Source organism: Zingiber officinale, chromosome 8B (assembly GCF_018446385.1).
Source record: "Zingiber officinale cultivar Zhangliang chromosome 8B, Zo_v1.1, whole genome shotgun sequence".
Lineage (NCBI taxonomy): Eukaryota > Viridiplantae > Streptophyta > Magnoliopsida > Zingiberales > Zingiberaceae > Zingiber > Zingiber officinale.
The window spans coordinates 32,202,162-32,223,190 of NC_056001.1; the positions used below are offsets into that span (position 1 = coordinate 32,202,162).

At 36.7% G+C, this 21,029-nt stretch overlaps 4 protein-coding genes across 9 annotated transcripts; 2 read left to right on the top strand and 2 right to left on the bottom strand.

Annotated features, from left to right (window-relative positions):
* Window positions 1-2,503: 2,503 nt before the first annotated feature.
* On the top strand, window positions 2,504-4,261 carry LOC122017041 (2-alkenal reductase (NADP(+)-dependent)-like). Its single transcript, XM_042574506.1, has 5 exons — window positions 2,504-2,840; window positions 2,942-3,122; window positions 3,383-3,549; window positions 3,635-3,717; window positions 3,805-4,261. The coding sequence occupies exons 1-5, from the start codon at window positions 2,598-2,600 to the stop codon at window positions 4,181-4,183; spliced, it is 1,053 nt and encodes a 350-aa protein (XP_042430440.1). The 5' UTR covers window positions 2,504-2,597; the 3' UTR covers window positions 4,184-4,261.
* A 909-nt stretch (window positions 4,262-5,170) lies between these two features.
* Window positions 5,171-7,905, top strand: LOC122014602 (putative pentatricopeptide repeat-containing protein At2g01510). Its single transcript, XM_042570929.1, has one exon. The coding sequence runs from the start codon at window positions 5,186-5,188 to the stop codon at window positions 7,622-7,624; it is 2,439 nt and encodes an 812-aa protein (XP_042426863.1). The 5' UTR covers window positions 5,171-5,185; the 3' UTR covers window positions 7,625-7,905.
* Window positions 7,906-8,474: 569 nt separating this feature from the next.
* LOC122017150 (TNF receptor-associated factor family protein DDB_G0290965-like) lies at window positions 8,475-12,253 on the bottom strand. Its single transcript, XM_042574684.1, has 3 exons — window positions 12,024-12,253; window positions 10,796-11,728; window positions 8,475-8,971 (listed from the first exon to the last, which is right to left on the bottom strand). The coding sequence occupies exons 2-3, from the start codon at window positions 11,705-11,707 to the stop codon at window positions 8,825-8,827; spliced, it is 1,059 nt and encodes a 352-aa protein (XP_042430618.1). The 5' UTR covers window positions 11,708-11,728; window positions 12,024-12,253; the 3' UTR covers window positions 8,475-8,824.
* A 3,574-nt stretch (window positions 12,254-15,827) lies between these two features.
* LOC122015881 (probable glutathione peroxidase 2) lies at window positions 15,828-20,234 on the bottom strand. Of its 6 annotated transcripts, none has more exons than XM_042572961.1 (9): window positions 19,960-20,234; window positions 19,807-19,883; window positions 19,215-19,276; window positions 19,011-19,129; window positions 17,927-18,094; window positions 17,805-17,847; window positions 16,953-17,027; window positions 16,666-16,837; window positions 15,828-16,595 (listed from the first exon to the last, which is right to left on the bottom strand). In XM_042572961.1, the coding sequence occupies exons 1-6, from the start codon at window positions 20,083-20,085 to the stop codon at window positions 17,809-17,811; spliced, it is 591 nt and encodes a 196-aa protein (XP_042428895.1). In that variant the 5' UTR covers window positions 20,086-20,234; the 3' UTR covers window positions 15,828-16,595; window positions 16,666-16,837; window positions 16,953-17,027; window positions 17,805-17,808. The 6 variants fall into 6 exon arrangements, with proteins under 6 accessions (XP_042428895.1, XP_042428894.1, XP_042428890.1 ...); XM_042572960.1 differs by having other exon boundaries at window positions 16,953-17,169; XM_042572956.1 differs by lacking the exon at window positions 17,805-17,847 and having other exon boundaries at window positions 16,666-16,785.
* Window positions 20,235-21,029: the final 795 nt, after the last annotated feature.

Consider the following 21,029-nt stretch of genomic DNA (forward strand, 5'->3'; position numbering starts at 1 on the left):
TATGATGTCAAACCTTAGTTCTGATTAAGGAAGGAACTAGCGTGGGAAGACTAGGACCATGTTGTCTTTGATATGAGTGTAGATCAGGCCTAAGCGTTATAGCTAAAAGTTAGTATAATACTGTAACACCTTTGGGAAGCCCAAAAAATATAATGGATGACACATTTGAATTCCTTGCAACCTCAAAAACTCATAATACCTAAAATCAGTGTAATTTAAGCTCTTTAGGTTGATCAGTGGATTTTGACTGAAACCACTTATGGACCTAGGCTATTTAGATTTTTGTAAAATTACAACCATTCGGTAGGGTTGAGAGAGAGGAAGATAATATGCTGTCAAATCTTAGTTCTAATCAAAGAACAATATGGCTTGGTGTGGGGAGACTAGGAACAAGTAGCACCAACTTGGCCCTAGTCTGCTCTCAAATCATGCCTAACATGATCCTAGTCTCTAGGAGCAGACCAAGCCCAAGCGTTCTAGTTAAAAGTTAATATAATACTAGAGCACCTCTAGGGAACCCAAAACAATTAATGGATGACATCTTTAAACTTCTTATAATCTCAAAAACCCATATGACCAAAAATGGAGGTAATCTGAACTCTCTAGATCGATTAGTAATTTTTGACTAAAATCCATTAATTAACCTAGGATATTTGGATTTATGCAAACTTGTAACTACCCTGTAGGTGTTAGGACCCTTGGCGGGCGGCTTGAGGGAGTGAATAGCCCTACAAAGAAAAAAATGAAAAACCTTCCTCAAACTTTTATAACTTAATTAAGATTAACACTTGCATAAAATAAATATAAGAAACTAAAGTAAAGAAGAGGCACGAAGAGTTTACTTAGTTACAACCGGGGAGGTTGTTAATCTAAGAAAGATGAAAAGCACACTAAACTCTCCTTCAGGCGGAAAACCCTCTTTACAGTAGTTGAAGTACTAAAAATATGAAGCTAGACAAAAGAAATCGTTTACAAGTGTTCTCTCTCTCTTTTTCTTATTGTATTTAGCTTCTAGGAGTAGGACTACTTTTATAGCCCTGTTCGGGGCGCCTAGAAGGGTTCCAGACACCTGGAATAAGATAAAAGTTTATCCCTGACGCAACGAGATGCGCCACGTCGCAAATGGCTAACTTTTTGGTTCTGGGCGCCTAGACCAGAAAGTCAACTTCTAGTTGACTTTTTGGTCCAGGTCTTCCGCTCCAGTCCCGCTCGTATTAGTCCGGATCCTCCGCTCAGGCTCTGCTCGCTTGGGTGATCTGGGCCATCTGAAATAGGGCTCACCCGAACCCAACTTCCGGCCTTCGAGCAATCTTCCGCTTCGGCTTCTCGTCCTTCGGAAACGCCGCGCGCCTCCTTCTCGTCTGCCCGCGTACTCTTCTGCAGCACCTCATCCCTCGGACACACCGAGTTCGTCGGCTCTCTCCTGTGTCATCCTTCTCGCTAGCTGCGTCTTTCGCTCGACTTCCTATGCTCCTAAGTTCTTGCACACTTAGATACAAGGTTAAAAATCAATATGACCTAACCTGACTTGGTTGATCACATCAAAACTAGTTTGGGGTACTAACAGTAGGATCAAGTGAGAAGAAGATAAATATTGTGTTAAACCTTAATTCTGATCAAGAAACACTATGAGCTTTGTGTGGGTAGACTATACCCAACTTTGTCCTGGTCTACTCCTAAAGACCATAACAACATTGGACATGACTTGATAGCATACTAGGACCAAGTAGAACCAACTTGGTCTTGGTCTCCCCACACAAGGCCAACAGTATTTCTTGATCAGAACCAAGATTTGACATCATATTTATTTGCATCTCACTCAATCCTATCGGATGGGTGTAAGTTTACAGAAATCCAAATAGCCTAGATTTATCCGTAAGTTTCGATCAAAATTGATCTAGATAACTCAGATTACATTCGTTATAGGTACCGTGGGTTTCACATATTGCAAGGAGTCTTAACGTGTATTTCGGGCTCCCTAAAGGTGTTCCATTATTATGTTATTTTTTAATTAGAACGCTTAGACATGATCTCCTAGAGATTAAGATCACGTTGGACCTAATTTGATTACAGACGAGGATCAACATGATCATAATCTACCCACTCCACACCAGACTCACAATATTCTTTGATCAAAAGTAAAATTTAATATTATATCTACTTTCTTCTTAATTTAACGGATGGATACAGATTTACAGAATTATATATATAAAAGATATCGAAATTGATCCAAAAGAAATTGTCATTCTTAATCGCGGTCACTTAAAAGCTTCCTCTCCCCTCACAAAATATCCTCTCTTTTTTTCCTTTTTTGCCCCTTTTTTATTCACATTAAATTTCTTCCCTCCTTTAATCGGGCACCTCCCTTTTTAAACTTTATCCAAACGTACTATTTTTAATTAATTATTTAAATTTTAGAATCTATTAAATTTTGTCTTGCATGGATGATTCGCACCGTAAGCACCAGCCCATCGGATGTCGCTGTCAAATCCTTCCTCTCGTCTCTATAAATCTACAACCTTCTTCAACCTCTATTTGCTCATCGAACGCCCTCTGAAGAAGAAGAAGAAGAAGAAGAAGCAGAAGCAGAGCGAGCGATGGGTTCGGAAGCGGTGAGGAACAAGAAGGTAGTGCTGAAGCAGTACGTGGAGGCCGGACGCAGCCCCAGGGAGAGCGACGTGGAGGTCGTGGCGACGGAGACCGTCGCTCTGGCGATTCCCGAGGGCTCTCCGCCGGCGATCCTCGTTAAGAATCTCTACCTCTCCTGCGATCCCTACATGCGCGGCCGCATGACCAAGCACGACACGCCTAGCTACATCCCCGACTTCACTCCCGGCTCTGTACCCACATCGCATCCCTAAAATCGACTTCGATTGCTGTGATATATATATATATAATAGTTGAATGAGATTCGATTGCATGTTTCTTACTCTGTTTGAAGGTGATTACTGGCTTGGGAGTGAGTAGAGTGGTGGAATCCACGCATCCCGATTTCATAGTCGGTGATCTGATTTGGGGCATTACCGGATGGGAAGAGTACACTCTCCTCGTCTCTAATTTGGGGAGTTTCTTCAAGATCAGATACACGGACTTGCCCCTTTCTTACTATACCGGTCTTTTAGGTCAGCTTTTATGCCTCAAATTGTCGATTTGTCTCCTCGTCATCTTTCCATGCATCTGATCTGCATCGACGTTTGCCGATTAGTTAATTTTTATGATTTGTAAGGTTAAACTGAAGGAATTCATGCATAAAACTGCATACCATTTGATTGCTCCATGGTCTTAACTTCATTCATCCATCCATCTGATCAACTCCATTTCAATGGACTTTTTAATTAAGGATTTGTGACTCGATCTACTTTTCCATTGCGTTTGGTCTCAGGCATGCCTGGCTTTACAGCTTATGCTGGATTTTCTCAAGTCGCACAGCCGAAGAAAGGCGAACGGGTCTTTGTTTCTTCTGCCTCAGGTGCCGTTGGCCAACTTGTTGGGCAATTAGCCAAACGCATGGATTGCTACGTGGTTGGGAGTGCTGGGTCTGATGAAAAGGTTTTGTCCCAAAATGCAACTCAAATTCACAGCGGATCGATTCAAGATCCATTCTGAATTAAATTGTTTGAATATTATTGTTCAGGTGGACCTATTGAAGAACAAGTTTGGTTTTGACGAAGCTTTCAATTATAAGCAAGAAACTGATCTAGATGCAGCCTTAAAGAGGTCAGTATATATATATCTATATAAATCTCGTTACGTTCTGAGAATCCCTTAGCTTGTTCCTTGTCAACAACAATTCTTCCTTGCTAGGTGCTTGCCCGAAGGGATCGACATTTATTTCGAGAACGTAGGAGGCCGGATGCTCGATGCGGTTCTTCCCAACATGCGAGCCTATGGTCGAATCCCTGTGTGTGGGATGATATCTCAGTTAAACCTGGAGAAGCCTGATCCTGTGCACAACCTGTTTTGTCTCCTCATTAAACAGGTCAGGATGCAAGGGTTCTTGGTGTCCGAATTTTATCACCTCTACCGAGAGTTTGAGGACGAGGTGGTGCAGCTGATAAGGGAAGGGAAGATCACATACGTCGAGGATGTCGCTGAAGGACTCGAGAATGCTCCGGCGGCTCTAGTGGGCCTCTTCTCCGGTCGCAACGTCGGGAAACAGTTGGTGGTGATTGCCCGGGAGTGAATCACTGTCTTTCAAACCTTGTCGTGTATGCAATAAGAGTCATATTTTAATAATATCATAATGGAGTTTTATGCGTAACTTTATGATTATTTTTTTTTCAACTCTTTTGTTTGTTCTATCTAAATAAATTGAACCTAAATTACTCCGTAAATTCCTTTATTGACACATTATAAGAGCTTCCGCGGTGGTGAGAATATTTCTCCGACTGATTAAATACGATTATCTTATTAAATAATTTAAACAGCAGAAAGATTAGCTCTAAGCTGATCGTCATCACTGTCTTGGCGGAGCGTGATGGTGAGAGACAGCAGATCCGCAGCCCATCAAATTGCCGTGCTGTATCATCTGTAGACCCGACCCTGGTCGGATCTGGGCCCGGCCTGGGCCCGTCTCCGTAATCCTTACTATTAATCCCTAGAGGGGGCCATCCAAATATCCCTATGGGAGATACTGGATTAACAATATTATTTTAAGCTTTTTAATTGAGTATTTTTTAAAATAAAAATAAAAATAGCACATTAGTATATTTTTCATCTTAAAAATATTCATATTTGGATTTGTAGTAGTTACTATCGGTATAATTTGTTAAAATAAATTGATTTATACTTTTTTTATTAATTTGGTTAAAGTTATCTAAATTTATTAAAAATTATTTTATATTGGTCAAAATGACTTCCAAAGTATTATAATTATGCAACGATGATGTAATTGTTTCTGTAACTATAGTTATAGTTGTTATAATAATTTTTAAATAATTTTATCAAGTTAAAGCGATTTGGTTAAATTGGAATAATTTTGACTAAATTTGATAAACAGTATTTTGATAAAAAAAAAAATAGTAATACAAAGAAGGAAATAAAAGTACAATGGGAAAGAAAATATTTTTAAAAAAAATAATAAATATAAAATTTTCATCCATGATAAAAGAAAATAAATAAATAAAAGCATTTGCCTCAGTAAATGCTTTAGTTGGGAACTGGGAATCTTCCTGTCGCATTTGTGATGAAACTATTTAAACTCAAAGCATTTGCCTCAGTAAATCCCAAGTCTCCCTTCAAGTCCATTGTCAGCCCATTCCATGTCGATGCTCACATGATCAAGACTGGCTTTGATCTCCAAACCTACCACTCTAATCACCACCTCCAGTCTCTGCTTGACCAGGGACAACTGTTGAGAGCACGCAAGCTGTTCGACGAAATGCCTTTGAAGAACACTTTCACTGCCAACCGCATGATATCTGGCTATGCAAAGAATGGCTACCTCGAAGAGGCTCGTCGATTCTTCAACTGCACGGCAGACCGCACTGCAGTCACGTGGACTATCCTAATCAATGCCTACTCCCAGGCTGGCCGACCTGAAGAAGCTTTTGACCTCTTCCGGTGCATGTGGAGATCGGGAATCAGTCCTGATCATGTGGCGATCGTGGCGTTGCTGAGTTCTTGCAGCTCACCAGACACATCGAGCTGCGTCGTTCAGGTTCACACGCACATCATTAAGTCTGGATTAGGCAACACAGTTATGGTCTACAATACCATGGTGGACTCATACTGTAAGTGCGGCAATGTCCGGTTGGGTAGAAAGTTGTTTAATGAGGCACGAGAAAGGGATTCTGTTACCTTCAATGCAATGCTAATGGGTCACTCAAAAGAGGGATCCTACTCTGAGGCATTGGAGCTATTTGTCACCATGAGGAATTTGAGGCTGAAGCCATCTCAGTTCACATTTTCTGGAGTTCTAACCACTGCTGCTGGTTTGTCCAATCTTGGACTAGGCCAACAAATTCATGGTCTCGTCATTAAGACGAATTTCAGTTGGAACGTGTTCGTATGCAATTCTTTGCTGGATTTCTATTCGAAGTGCTGTTGCTTAACTGAGGCCAGGGCACTATTTGATGGGATGGAAGAGAGGGACAATGTTTCTTACAATATTATGGTATCCGGCTATGCTTGGGATCGGCACATTGAGGAACTAATTGAGCTCCTTACAGAGATGCAGTTCCTTGGTTTCGATAGGAGTCAATTTCCTTTTCCTAGTCTGCTAAGTGTTGCAGGAAGTCTACCTGATCTTAAAATGGGGAGGCAGATCCATGCTCAAGTGATTCTAACAGGGTTGGCATGCGATAACATTGCGTGCAATGCCCTTGTCGATATGTACTCAAAATGTGGTCATCTCAAGACTGCTATGTTGATATTCAGGAATGGGATAGATAAGGACACAGTTTCATGGACTGCTATGATATCAGGCTATGTAGAGAATGGGCTATTCGAAGCAGCAGTGGGACTGTTCTGTGAGATGAGAAGAGGTGGCATGAGTCCCGATAGAGCTACATTTTCGAGCATCTTGAGAGCTGCATCTAGTCTGGCTTTGCTTTCGCTCGGGAAGCAACTACATTCTAACGTTATCAGGTGCGGTTACATGATCGATGTGTTTGCAGGGAGTGCAATTCTTGACATGTATGCAAGATGTGGATACCTTATCTTGGCTCGGAAAATTTTCAATGAGATGACCAACAAGAATATAGTTTCATGGAACACAATGTTATCTGCACACGCGCAGAACGGACAGGGTAGGGAAGCCATCGAACTATTTGAAGAAATGCTTCGACAGGATGTCAAACCAGATTCTGTCACTATCCTCTGTGTTATTTCCGCTTGCGGTCACAATGGCCTCGTCGAAGAAGGCTTACAATATTTTCATTCCATGAGCAAATTATACGAACTGAAGCCAAAGAGAGAGCATTATGCTTGTGTCATAGATTTGATGGGTCGTGTCGGGCGGCTAGATGAGGTGGAAAAACTCGTCGATGAGATCCCTTTCGAGGCAGATCAGATCATATGGAACTCTATCCTGAACTCATCTAGGATACATGGGAACCAAGAATTGGCTAGACATGCAGCTGATCGACTCTTTAGTATGAATATCAAGGATTCGGCTCCTTTTGTCATCATGTCAAATGTCTATGCTCGGGCGGGCCAATGGGATGCTGCTGCCAAGGTTAAGAAAATGATGAGGGACCGAGGACTGAGGAAGGAACCAGCATATAGTTGGGTCGAGATCATGCACAAAATCTATGTTTTCTCTTCCAATGACAACATGAACCCTCAGATTAATGAGATCAAAGATCTACTTGATAAGCTAAGTGAGGAGATGGAAAAGGAAGGTTATAGGCCAGATGCTGGCTGTGCACTTCATTTGGTGGATGAAGAGAGCAAAATTGTGTCCTTGAGGTACCACAGCGAAAGGCTAGCGATTGCATTCGCTATCCTAAACACGGGTCCTGGAACACCCATAGTTGTGATGAAGAACATACGAGCGTGCACAGATTGCCATGCCGCAATCAAGGTAATAGCCAAGATTGTCGAGAGAGAAATCACTGTAAGGGATTCAAGTAGGTTCCACCATTTCAAAGATGGATTGTGCTCTTGTGGAGATTTTTGGTAGCTCCATAGCAAAGACATACAAAGACATTGTTTGGTTCTTTCGTTTGTTTTTATGACAGAAAGAGCAAAGATGTTATTTAAGGATAAGAAGTCGACAAGACAAACTCCTACCGAGAAGTCAAAAAAAGATTTTTTTTTCCCCAAACATAAATTTACTTTTAAAAATTTCAAAGTAACTTTGCCTTCCTAATCATGTGTCTTAGATGAATAATCATTTTATATCGTCTATGGTATCAATTCACATACATTTTTTTCGGTTACTTAAGGCATGTATTATGTATAGTAGGAGGCTTCACTATCTTTCTATTTACACCTTGTAGCTTCAGTGCATGACATTTACAATGTAAAGCTAAATTCTCTTTACATTTATACTCGTCCTTGGGGTTTTATATGATGTCCCTAACAATTTAGAAAACATTACTAAATACGAGAAGTATAGTAGCAACCATTACTATTGCCTTTACGATAACCATAATTATACAATAATGTCGCCACAGCATTCTATCTACAATGACCTTTAACAAGCACATGAGAAAAAGATGAGTCAAGATGAGAATATCAAAATAAATGTATAAATATATAAGAATGAAAAAGATAAAAAAAAATAAAAATATTAGAAAAAACAAAGTGAAATTGTACATATTAAGTGAAATTCCAATATCCATTTAAAATGATATAAAAATATACTCAAGCGATCAATAAACACTTCAATTAGGTAATATAAAATCATGAAAAATATCTAAGAAAACTAAAGAAGACTTAATTAATAATTATAAAATATAATAAAATTTATTTAAATATAGATGATTATAAAATAAGAAATCTAATCCAATGACATAGGAAAATCAATGTAATCAACTTCACTTAATGAGATAAAAACTTAATAGTTGTTGTATCTATAATGACCTTTGGGGTGTTACAAATTGTGATGGTAAACCTGTTTTTGTTTTGGTAATTGTCATAACAAATGAAATAACATTGAAGAAATGATCGTGGATAGCCTTTGTATATCCCCATTCCAAATCCAAGTTAGAAGTTTGGAACCATCCCAGACAAGCCAGCTCTGGGACACCTCTTCATGAACTTATATTGATATGAAATCCATCTAATTTACATAGCAAAGAAATAATTTGTATACTCCAAATAAAAAAATAAATGGAGATCACGACTGAAGAAAGGCAGAAGAAGAGAATTTTATAGCTCATTTTGTATTCTTGATTAGCTCTTGTTGATTCTGAATTTTACTGACATTGCGTTCCAGTTTCCTCATCTTTGCTTCTTGCTCCTTAATCGCAAGGGTAAGTGATCTCACATCCAAGGCTTCAGATAACTCATTTATCGAGTGCGACTGCAAAACCAAAAACATCACTTCAACATTGTGTTTGAAATTTAGAGAGTTGTGGCAAGAAGTAACTACTCCCTCTATTTTATAGCTAGGTTGGCAAAGTGATAACAACATCAGCAAGTATGCACACTTGGCATTTCTGATGCATAATTAGTTTGACACAAGTATACAGTGCACAATTGCCAGAAAATAACATGATTCAACAACTGTTTTATGCAAGGAATTTATATTTCTAATTTGTGAGTTAATTCACTAGTGAAGTCCATAGGTTTCCTAATGTGAACTTTGATTTCAAGCTTACGTGTGCTTCACATTGATTATTAAGATTTTATTTTACAAGCTACACTCATGTCCATTGGTGGTATTCAAATAACATCACTACCAGCGACATTAGGAAGGCATGAGGTTGCTTCGTGACTCTACTTTCATTGTCCTATCCTCGTTTAGACAACTAGAAATTGACGGATTGGATTTCCTTTTTGCCCAACACATCCATTTTTTGCTTTCGGTTTAGCTTCAATAACATGTGGAAACAAGTTATAGATATTTTCTTTTAATATTGTTCTCCAGAGTATAAAAATGCTTATAGACTAAATCTCCCTTGACAATCCAGATCCTAAGTAAGATCTAAATTGGATTCAGTTCTAATGAACTTAGCAAGCTACCATCATATCGTAGCATCAAAAAAATTCAAATTATATAAGAAGCCTTTTTAATTTTTGAAAAGAAATCTTTTTAGTTTTTTCATTGACAAGAAATTACTATTTCATACCTAAAATGTAACAGATTAACGTTTAACATTGTTTATATATCTACTATATGAGTAGTTTTAATTGTGTTACGCTATTATAAGGATGTAATGTTTAATGTAGTAAGCTAGAAACTCAAAAATGAGTTATAGATCCCTATTAAACAAAAATATATAGTTTTTGAATTGTAATTTTTAAGATCCTGCTCGAACCTACAAACCCCAGATTGTTCTTATATAGGAACTCAATCCTAACAACCTTGCTTACATCCCTTCCATAATAATTAGTTTTTAATTATTATAACCAAATCCTATATGATTCGCCCTAAACATTTACTGCTTGCATCATGTTGAAATGCAGCATACATCAAGCATCTCTTTGCCTAAAGAATTCCAGGAAGAATCTAAAATAGAGAAATCTTTACCCCTAAGTTATTCGTAATCTGTATGCCTAGATACTTCCTGACAATCAACAAACAATTTCACAATCGCCTAGCAGATCTTGCAGACTGTGTCTAATAAATGTATAGGCAAGTGACTTCTAACTTATATATTCAGATATTATTCACAAGTATTAGTTTTCATAAATACTACGTAATATTTGCCATGCACGAAAGATTGGCACGAACTATCAATCTAAAAAGAAAATATATTGAACCACATTAAAAATGACATGGTGTCTTAGTAGTGGGAACTTGAGAGAACTGAGATGCAATTTAGAAGAGGTTCCATGGACAAATAACATTTTAAGAAAGGTTCGACTAATCCTTGAGATATCATATTGCTTGTCCTATAAGTTGTTTGCATTATACCAAATTTTGATTGGATCATAAAACTCAGTTTGTGATGGTACGGTATTGTTTTTGTACTATTTTAGGACAGTGTACTATGTTCACTTGAAACAAGTAGTAAATATAAGCATTTAGAATTTTAGAATAGCAACTACAAGTTGAAGGACAACACGATAATCATGATACAATCAAATCAAGATCTAGATCCGGAAGTATAATTCTAACTAGACAAAGATTCAAAGAAAGCGTGACGATGATAATAGAATTAAATTGAAGAAATAATATCACCTTTTCGAGCAACTGTACACGCATCCTTAGCTCTTCCATTGAAGCCTCTTGCTTGTGAATCACTCCGAGGACATACAGTAAATGTGACTGAAGAAATTCCGAGCAGTGCTTCTCAAGGTTACATTGAGGAAAGGCTGACTCACAGCCAACTTGAAAGAAAGGGCAATTCACAAGCTTCATTGCACATACAGTAATGCAATGCTTATCCATCTCGCGCCTCATAATCATCTCTGAGCACATTTGCTCGCAAGGGATAATCTTAAAAGGGCATTCTAAGTCATGTTTTTCAGCATGCATAGCAGAAAATTTAGCCTTACATCCATTGTTCATGCAATTCAATGTCCTATATCCACACTGGCTTTTATGCTCAGCAAGCTGTTCAGCAGAATCAAACCTAATTGAACAGTGGAAAACATTCCTCAAATCCACATTTTGAATCAGAATTGCCGCAACCGCTTCCCTCCGATCTATTGGCCAAAATACATTTGTCTCCATTTCCTGCACAAAATCATCTATTTTCTCCTCTCGACCCTCACTCGATAACCACCCCGAAACACGACTGAACAAGTTCCTCTTTGTACCAACAAACTCATCGATAAGAACGGACACGACTTCAGTCGGACCTTCAAGAAATTCATCCACTGAAGTGGCATTAGCACCTCCTTGGATTGTGGCTTCTGCAATATACGCTTGACTTCTTTGTTTGAGATAGTCTACCATCTCCTTCCTAATGACCACAGCCACTGAAGCAGGACCCTTGAACAGACCAGTTGTATTGTCCACACAAGCAGTGGACAATCCAAAGAGTAGCATCTGCGAGATCTTTCGTGCCACAGCTTTGTCAAACTGATCGCAATTAAACAAAGGCACATTCTCCTTCACTGGGCAAGGATCTGATTCAGGGGCGTCCATTGCAGCACCAAACCCTAAAATCTGCACAGCAACCAAGATAACTAAGAATATTAGCATTCAGTACAGGTGATTCCAAGCATTCAACAAGTTCATGGGTACCAAATAACTACTTAAAGCCTAGCAAATGAAAACTGCAAGATGGAGAGATAATTACGTAATACCTAATTAAGGAAGTAAATGGAAAATTTCTTCGTTGATTTCTACGTTGTCGATTCTATAGGAGAAAATTGAAGCTAAACTAAACGAAAAGCACAAGGTTTGGATCGATACTCTGTTCGAGACGAAATCGATTAGATGGAAAGAAAATTAAAGTTACCTCTTTTACAGCAAGTCTTTCTCAGGGAAGAAGAACTGCGACACAGATCAACTACTCCGCCTCTTCGAATCGAAAAGAGAACAAGAATACAACTCCGCCGCCTACTCAATTCGATTGCCAAGCCCTTGAAATTGATGTTTGGAAAAACAAAAATCAAATATTGATTTGGAAAAGAAGAGTTGGAAGGAAGGGCAAGTCCTTGACTAGCCTAGCAGACGGTGCACCAGAACGCGACGCGTGAAGACAACTGCATATAAAGCATATGCGACTCTGTGCTTTTGACTGTCCGATGTTATCTTGGATGCTGGACCCTGGTGATGGAGTCGGATTGAACGGTGATGCGCCTACCGCATATAAAATCGCTGCGTTTTCTTTTGTTCTAATTAATCCGCAAAGCTGTCAAAGTCAAAACAGTTGATCTCATGAGATCTTTTTTTGGTTCATTTTCACTTTCCCCGCCCATTTATCATTTTTTTCACTTTTTCAAATTGAAAATTTTATTCTAGTACATGAGAATTTAGATGAGGCAATGATGCTAAAGGCTTCGAGTAGGAGTGGTATTGTGGTGATTTTAAAATTGTGAAGATGCAATTTATAAAGTAAGATGAGTTATCTTAGTATTGTGTCTAAGGTCTTAATTGACTATAAAATATCTTTGTAAGTATTTTTTTCAAATAACACTATTTTACCTATTATATATATTGTCAACTTGACGCAATCTATTAACTTTGACTTCTATTTATTAAGCATCCGATCAATGTTATCTATCGAGAGTAAACATATGATCATCTTTGACTTGTTAAATATTAAGATTTTTACTATAAATTTTGACATGCTTAGACTTTCACTTGTCAAGCATATGTTAAACCTTGACACATCATAAATTTCACTCATCAAACATCCATTCAATATTGACTATACACACCATATTAACTTCTAAAATCCATATTAGGTCAAAATAAATAATGGATGATATATTTGAACTCCTTATAACTTCAAAAATTCACAAGAACTAAAATGAATGTAATCAGAGCTTTCTAAGTTCATCAGTAGATTTTGACCAAAATCCATTGATGGACCTAGAGAGCTCTGATTGCACTCATTTTAGTTCCTATGGATATATGAGATTGTAAGGAGTTCAAATATATTATCCATTGTTTATTTCGGATTCTCAGAAGTGATAAAATATTTTTAGAAGAATCGACGTGCAAAAGAGAAGAAAAAAAGAGATGAAAGATAAAAAACGTTGTATGTATAGGAGGAAAAAGAAAAATGAGAAAAATGACAAAGAAAATAAAAAGAAAAATAATCAATATAGAGTGAAAAAAGCATCATAAAAAAATATATCTTTTGATAAATAATAAAATAACATGTATTTTTTTTCCTTCTTTTTTTAATTCAAAAGTTTGGATAGACATTTTGGTAAATTCTCGATTTTGTTTTTTTTTTCTTAGACCCTAAAAATAAAGTAAAAATAAAAATAAAACTTGCATCAATCACTGCATGAATCCATGCAGCAACTGCCGGCCTATGATACGCTACTTAACCCTATCAAACCCTAAACCCTACTAAACCCCAAAAATACCTCCCTCAAACCCTCGAAACCTGCAAAATTGGTACAAAGATGTTCACACACGCAGCAGAAGGCACTCAGCCTCCTCTCGTTCCCCATGCCCTGTCCCCCTTCCTCGCAGCACCTCCCCCTTACAATAATACTATTCCAAAAGCCGAGCCACCGTCTTCTCCGCCGCTACGGCCGTTCCCGGCCACCGCCCCACGTACTCCTCCATGCAGGCGGGCACTGAAGTCATGGAGCTAGCTAGCTATATTATACCTTCTGCAACTAACTAACTGTAAATCCAACTCCTGCTGCTGCCGCCTGATGAGTTCGAGGAGAGTGGCGCCGGCCTGGTCGTTCTTGCTCATGGTGGTTCTCGTGATCATTTCTTCCGGCGTAGCGGTGGCTGCCAGGAGAGCGCTGCCCGGGACGCCGGCTGTGAGGGAGACAAGCAGTGCGGGCTTGAGGGAGGGGCTGGTCTCGGGGCCAAGCCCCAAAGGGCCTGGCCATTAGAGGGGGTGTGAGGTGGAGAACTGCAGGATTGTTTTTTTTTTTTTTTTTTTTTTTTTTTGGGAATGACTGATGAGGCTCTATATAAATTTTTCATCTATGAAAACTCAGCGGATGGCCAATATTTAGGTTAACTGTCTAGTAAAAAAATTTGTTGGAGCTCGAAGTTAAAATTTATTTAGATCTGTTTTGATTTAGAGGTTGGAGTTGAGTTTTGAATAATTGATTATATAATATGTTTCTATTATTATTATTATTCGAGTTACAATAACAATCAGGATAAAATGGAGTATAAATAGATCTAATCCTTTTTCAAGATAAACTTCTTGCACCTCAATTCAGCCGATGACTTTGTTCTTAATTTACATCTTCTATAACTGATGTGGCAAAAAAACGAAATCGCTCGTCCCCAGCGTCCCCGCCGCACTCGACCCAAGGTCATCACGAGGAAGGTAAATCACAACATCCTGAGTGAGCATGTGATAAGTGAACATCTTCTATCACTCATGACCTTTGGCGAGTAGAGCGATGCTTCTTAGCTGTCAAAGGTATAATCTTCAACTTCACACCTCTATATCACGTTTAGTTTTAGCGTAAATCAAGGCAAGTCTATTAATTTAGTGTAAATTAATTATTTCATCTACCAGTGCTTGTATAATTGTACTGGTGTGATTCAATATAAATTAACCTTTTTATCATAAATTTTTTAATATCAAACTATTTCACATTTTAATCGGAGTTAATTTCATTCATTTGCATTCACGTTGTCAACACAAATAATCATTCCTCTTGTGATTCCAAGTTAATATTTGGATGATTAATATATTAAGGTAGAAGGAACAAGGATTGGACGTTTGATCGACTAAAATTTAGTTTTTAGAGGTAATTATCTCTTCGTAAAATTAATAAAATAAAATATAAGAAAATGGTGCGAGATAAATTGATACAAACACTTAAATTGAAAAACAATAATAAGTAAATAAAAATAATAAAATCTTTGATAAATTGAAATTTTCTTTTTTTATAACATTGAATGTCTACTTAATGCATCAATGATACAATGGAAATATGAGAAAATATATTTGACTTTTTAAAATAATATTTGCAAAATCCCAATTGGAACATATTGAACATGAGTGGATCAAATCCTCTATTCCTAAATTTCTCTGTCCCCTTGTCGGGACACGGGGACAGAGAAATTTGGGGACAGAAGATTTGATCTGGAACATGAGAGGCCTGATTTGAATAAGGAAAAAAAAATCAAACAAATAATTTTATTTATTTTTATAATTCAAGTGTCCAATTAATCCACAAAGTAGATAATCTTCATCTCAAATTCGCCTACTTAATAAATTCGTTAATAAATTCGAAAGCACAATCTACTACAGACAAGGAATTAAATTATACAATAATAATAATAATTTTGAAAAAAAATCTGAAAACAAATTTCAAATTGGTTCATGGCGACAAAAGAAAATAAATTGAAAAATGTTCAATATTAGCTCATCTGCAATAATGAAAATAAATCAAACAATACTCAAGAGTAATGCATCTGCATAAATAAAATAAATAAAAAATATTCGAAATTAAAGATTTAATTTGTTTGTTATATGATAAATATTATTTTCTATTTAAACAATAAATAGAAAATTAATTATAATTCCTACTAAATTTTTATATTTTTTTATTCAAAATAAAGTTTCTATTTTTTTTTTGGTATTGCATCACAATATATATACACTTAAAAGTCGACCTCCAGAATGTGTCTTTATTGGGATAGAAACACCCTAATCATGTAGCAGCTCAAACAATTTGAGGGAAAAGAAACATGCTTGAAGCCACAGGAACACTAAATAGTCCTCACAAGCATCTCAGGGGCAACCCTAGCTACAACCTGAGTTGAAAGCTTGAATTCTTGTCCTCAAGCTAAGAGAATGACATCAGGACTATCTGTGGGCACCATCATGGGTTGGATATTAGCTGTGAAAGCCATAAAAAACCATCAAATTATTTATATTTGCCCATATAAATTTCCTCAATTTCTCACCATAATCTGTCTCCTATCTATCTATTCTTCTCTTCCTCTACCTATCATTCATAAAGCTCCACTTTAATGGAGGAATAAAAGCAGACAGTAACTCCTCAATTAGTGCTAGTTCTTCTTCATCTTTCAGAGATTTTCTTCTAAACTGAGCCGAATTAAAATCAGTGGCAAGACAATCTTTCAGAGGGTAGAAGGAGAAGATGATGATGGTGGATGATGGCCAAAATGGTTGATCACAAAAGAAGAAGAAATTGCAGTAATAATAATAGTTTTGTCCTGAGAAACTTAGCTGGTGAGGAGAGGCTTAAGACTGACATCCCTGCCAAGGTCTGTGTTCTTCTTTTCTTTCTACAAATTTAATCTCGATACAGATACCGATGTTTTGATGCTCAAGATTGGGGTGTGCGGCAGAAGGACAAGGTTGGAGAACGAGTAGCAAAGCTTCAGCAACTGGTTTCACCTTTTGGAAAGGTTGGAATTGAGAGATTGACTTGAGAGCCAATAACTGAAACTTACAAGTAGAAATTTACCTTTTTATTTTATTTTATTTTTTTGCATGAACTCAGACAGATACAGCCTCTGTGCTTGCTGAGGCCGCTGCATATATCAAATTCCTCCAAGAACAAGTCCAGGTGCTGAGTGCTCCATATCTTGAGACAACAATGGAAGGGGAGATCGAAGTGAGTAACCTCTAAGAATTCACTGTGAAACATTCTCAAGTAAATATACTTGTCATCTACCAAAAATGACATATAGAGTATGGCATATATACTATAATTTGGATACTGTAAATTGGATGAAGGAAAATGATCATTACAGTCTGAGAAGGTGCGGTCTCTGCCTCATGCCGATCAACTCGATACACAAGCTTGCACAAAGCAATGGAGCAGATCTGTGGGCACCAGTGAACACAGAAAAAAACAACAAAATACTGATGACTGAGAACTTTGGCAACTCATGACTTGCATCTGTTTGTTGAGATGTATTTAAATTGATTGATTCCCCTTATTGACCTAAGACTTCATGACAGTTACCTACATATCAAGCATACTTAGATAATTTACACTGATATGTAACATATAATGATTTTGTAAATGTTCCTAAATGTTTCTGAAGGTGTAATATTTTAGCTCGTCTAGTGAAGAATGTAGCTTGGTTTTCCATATTGGTTGTATATTTCACTGCATCAGAACTCAAAAGGTTTGTATAATTTGTTTCTGGATGCTCAAGTAATTAAATAAACACTGTCATCAGGACGGCCACCGTGGCCCGTACAATGGACATGAAGTGAAAATTTATAATTTTTCATTTAGGTCAATTGAGCCTATCTTGCAAATTATCTTGTAAGGTTGAGATGAGAGTATGCTACATGTTTCGCTAATCGCTTAAAAAAAAAAAGCTCAAGTTCCTATCTTTTAATTCTATACTATGCAAGTTTGCAAACTAAAAAACTCAATTCCATGCAAGACAGTTCTAAATTGTCACATAGGCTTCAGAAAGCAGTAGACCATGATGATCTTATTCATGTCATAATTCAGTTAATAACAGCAAAATAGTATCAAGAATATTGACATTTAAGGATTAATATGACTTTGAATGAAGTGCTACATCATTCTCATCATTATTTATTGGATAGCCTAAGATAACATTTCCAATCGCACAAGACCACCTTTTTACCCTGATGCAGTTCCCAATAGTTTTTGAATGTCCTTCTGCAAGTACAGTAAATTCAATAATAGTAAACTTCATATAAGTACAAGCAATTATGTAAATAGCAATTAGTGGTGGAACCTCAATTTTTAAGGGTGATGTTATCGGTAAATATCTCTCAACAACTGTGCCATCTTTGTCCACAAGAAACTTTGTGAAGTTCCACTTGATGCGATTACCTAGAAACCCACCTTTCTTTGATTTCAAGAACTTGTATAATGGTGCAGCATTTTTACCGTTCACTTCAACCTGGAAAGATGAAGGAATGTTGACGTTACTCAATGATGTCAACTATCATGGAATCATATTCTTCTCTGGGTTTTTAGATGGTCTTTTAAGTTCATATATATGTATTAATTTCATCTAGTTTCTTTTGGCTTAGTCTGATCCTTTCCTGAAGATATTTCTTCTGAAGCAAAAGGTTTCCTAGTAATTGGGCAAAAAGAGAAATGTGCCTTTCTCATTATGCTAGAAAAAGTAGTACTACAAAAAATAAATAAATGAGAGGAATAGCAATTGTTAGTTTGCTGAGTTAGTATTAATATCCTTTTAAGGGTATAAATATATAGATTCTTAAAATCTCTAGTTTGTGTTAAGTTGATCAGCTATAACATGGTATTAGAGTGGAAGGTCTAATATTCAAATATCCTAGTGACAATAATATTTTATTATCAAATCATGAGTTAGGTTTGAACCAATTAAGTGAAGCATACTCATCCACATTCCACACATGATGGGAGTGTTAAGGATATGACTACATATTTTGGTCTCTTCCCTAAAAGATTAATTTTCGGGATTAGTAGTTAGCTGATCAACTTTAAGAGTAAAACTACAATGCTTAGAGTGCATGCATCACAGTTCAAAAACTAATATGAAACTCTCAACCATGAACTTACAGCATGTCTAAGAGCCTTAGTCCAAAGATGCATGAAGATCAAATTGTCAGATTGGCTGTATGTGAAGTTCAACATTTGAACTTGAGAATATACATTATTGGCACAATTACTAGGTGCTATCAAAATATTCTTTGAGAGAGACAATATCTCTTTTCTGCTTAAAACAGATACCTCTGACACCATGAAATTTGCACATACAAGAAAGAATGAAAATATGGTTGTAAGAAAAATGCTACATGGGTTTTCAAATATTATGTGGCTGTAATTACCTTATCGAATATTGGAAACTCAGCTTTGAACCTTGTGCATACGGTCTCCTTAATTTCTTCATTGGTTCCAGGTTCTTGACTGCCAAACTGGTTGCAAGGAAATGCTAGTATTTCAAGTCCTACAACAAATTTGCAACCACATACCTTAAGAACAAGTTATATTTGAATGATATAATAGGACAAGTAAAAAATATAAAATCACACCCTCATCTTTGTACTTCTCATACACAACATTCAGCTCTTTGTAGTTGGAGTGAGTGAGACCACTAAAGTCAGTAAGCGAAAAGTCAGTCAGAATACAACAGATAACAGTGTTTGCTGAATATTAGTAAGCTACAATTATGTGGTAGCTTTATATGAAAATTTTCTTATCCCAAGTTCAATCTAAGAAAGGTTTTTAGATGTTTGACCTAACATGGCCCGAATTGTATGGCAAGGAAATAGGCTCACATTTCATGAGAAGTGCTACAACAGTGGATGTTTCCAAATTTTAGCACATGATTCTTCCGCCTTGGCACAAATGAGAGATATCGCGGGAGTGGAACAACTCTTCTAGGCAAGTGATGATAGAAAGAAATAATATAGAAAGACCATTTGGATAATATAGCAGACAGGAAACAAAAAAGGTCAATCATCTGGTATCTACCTACATACGGTGCATGGGTCAAACATAAAGAAGTAATCACTATATTTTAACAGAACATGTCCAACAGACAACAAAAAAAACAAAATTTTTATCTATGAAAAACCTGACTTCGAATCAATTGTACAGAAGAGGATTTGATTAGCAAAATACCATTTAGAAGCAACGTTGACAACAAGAAGAACTTTTCCACTGTAACTGCTCAGACTAACATCATTTCCGCTTATATCCTGCGATACGAAATCAAGAATCACATAATGGCACCAAGGAAGAAACAAGGAAGAAACGAAAGGAGGTAAATATTACCTTCACATGGACATCGTAGATGGAATTGGGAACTTCCCCGGCCATTTCTTGAAGAGGCGGCTTCCAGTAGAAGAAGACGGCAGCTGCTAGTACGAAGAAGGAAGGCCAACTCTTGATCCGATACATGGCCGGATCAGTCCTTGCGATTGCAAGCGATGAAGGAAGATTGGGAAGCGCTTGGAAACGGAGTCAAAGCACGACTGTCGATGCCCTAGTTTCTCGATTTGCCCAAACCCTTATTTTCTTTTTCAAAATACACGCTCTTTCTATTTTCGGCTGCCAAACATGAATGAAATCATAAATTATAAGGTTGTTTTTGACACCATCTTCGTGTGTTTTCAAAAATACACGCATGCTCTCGACATGCACAAATCTTAAAGCAAAAAAAATCACTCAATGGTTTGTTAATTTTTTTTTATTTGAACTTTTACTGTCATTTTGTTTCAATAAATTTATTATTTTTTAAGTGGCTAGATAGTATCCACTGTATATATATTGAAGTTCTATAAATTTGAGAGTGGAATAAAAATTATTTTATAAATATCTTTGGTTACTGCAATTATGGCTGATCATTTAATATTTATTTACAAAAAACAATTTGGTACATAAAATTTCCATCAAAAAGAAATTTCTAAAAAAAAAACTAGATCGCATCGAATGTATGGGACACAATCTTACCTTATATTATCGTTTTTGCAATTATAACATCGTAAAACGTGATAAAGTTCACGCAAAGTACCTATATAGAAGGATTATTTATCATAATCACGATTCAAATTCTTACTCAACTAGATCCTGAGAATATACATGTCTCATACACAACAAGAAACAAAATAGTTAAAGAAAGAGGATAGAAACAATTTATGGAAAAAAAAAAGGTATAACTTATTTTCCATCTTTCCTTTATCTAGAAAAATTGTATTAGTAAAAAATTTGAAAAAGGAAAATTATGTATCAAATTTTTTTGGTTGAGATGATAGATGATAAATAAGTATACAATGAAGCTAACGCAAATCAATTTTTTCCTCAATGGAGCATGTACCACAAATAAGCATGAATTCTTTCAAAAT

Excerpts from the sequence above, each read along its gene's own strand:
- LOC122017041 (XM_042574506.1), top strand. The coding sequence starts at position 2,598 with ATGGGTTCGGAAGCGGTGAGGAACAAGAAGGTAGTGCTGAAGCAGTAC. Across the intron at positions 3,550-3,634 it reads GTGCTGGGTCTGATGAAAAG|GTGGACCTATTGAAGAACAA; the intron begins GTTTTGTCCCAA and ends ATTATTGTTCAG. Across the intron at positions 3,718-3,804 it reads CTAGATGCAGCCTTAAAGAG|GTGCTTGCCCGAAGGGATCG; the intron begins GTCAGTATATAT and ends CTTCCTTGCTAG.
- LOC122015881 (XM_042572955.1), bottom strand. The coding sequence starts at position 20,085 with ATGTATCGGATCAAGAGTTGGCCTTCCTTCTTCGTACTAGCAGCTGCC. Across the intron at positions 19,277-19,806 it reads GTCAACGTTGCTTCTAAATG|TGGTCTCACTCACTCCAACT; the intron begins GTATTTTGCTAA and ends TACTGACTTTAG. Across the intron at positions 19,130-19,214 it reads TGAGAAGTACAAAGATGAGG|GACTTGAAATACTAGCATTT; the intron begins GTGTGATTTTAT and ends AATTTGTTGTAG.
- LOC122014602 (XM_042570929.1), top strand. The coding sequence starts at position 5,186 with ATGAAACTATTTAAACTCAAAGCATTTGCCTCAGTAAATCCCAAGTCT.
- LOC122017150 (XM_042574684.1), bottom strand. The coding sequence starts at position 11,707 with ATGGACGCCCCTGAATCAGATCCTTGCCCAGTGAAGGAGAATGTGCCT. Across the intron at positions 8,972-10,795 it reads GTGTACAGTTGCTCGAAAAG|TCGCACTCGATAAATGAGTT; the intron begins GTGATATTATTT and ends TTGGTTTTGCAG.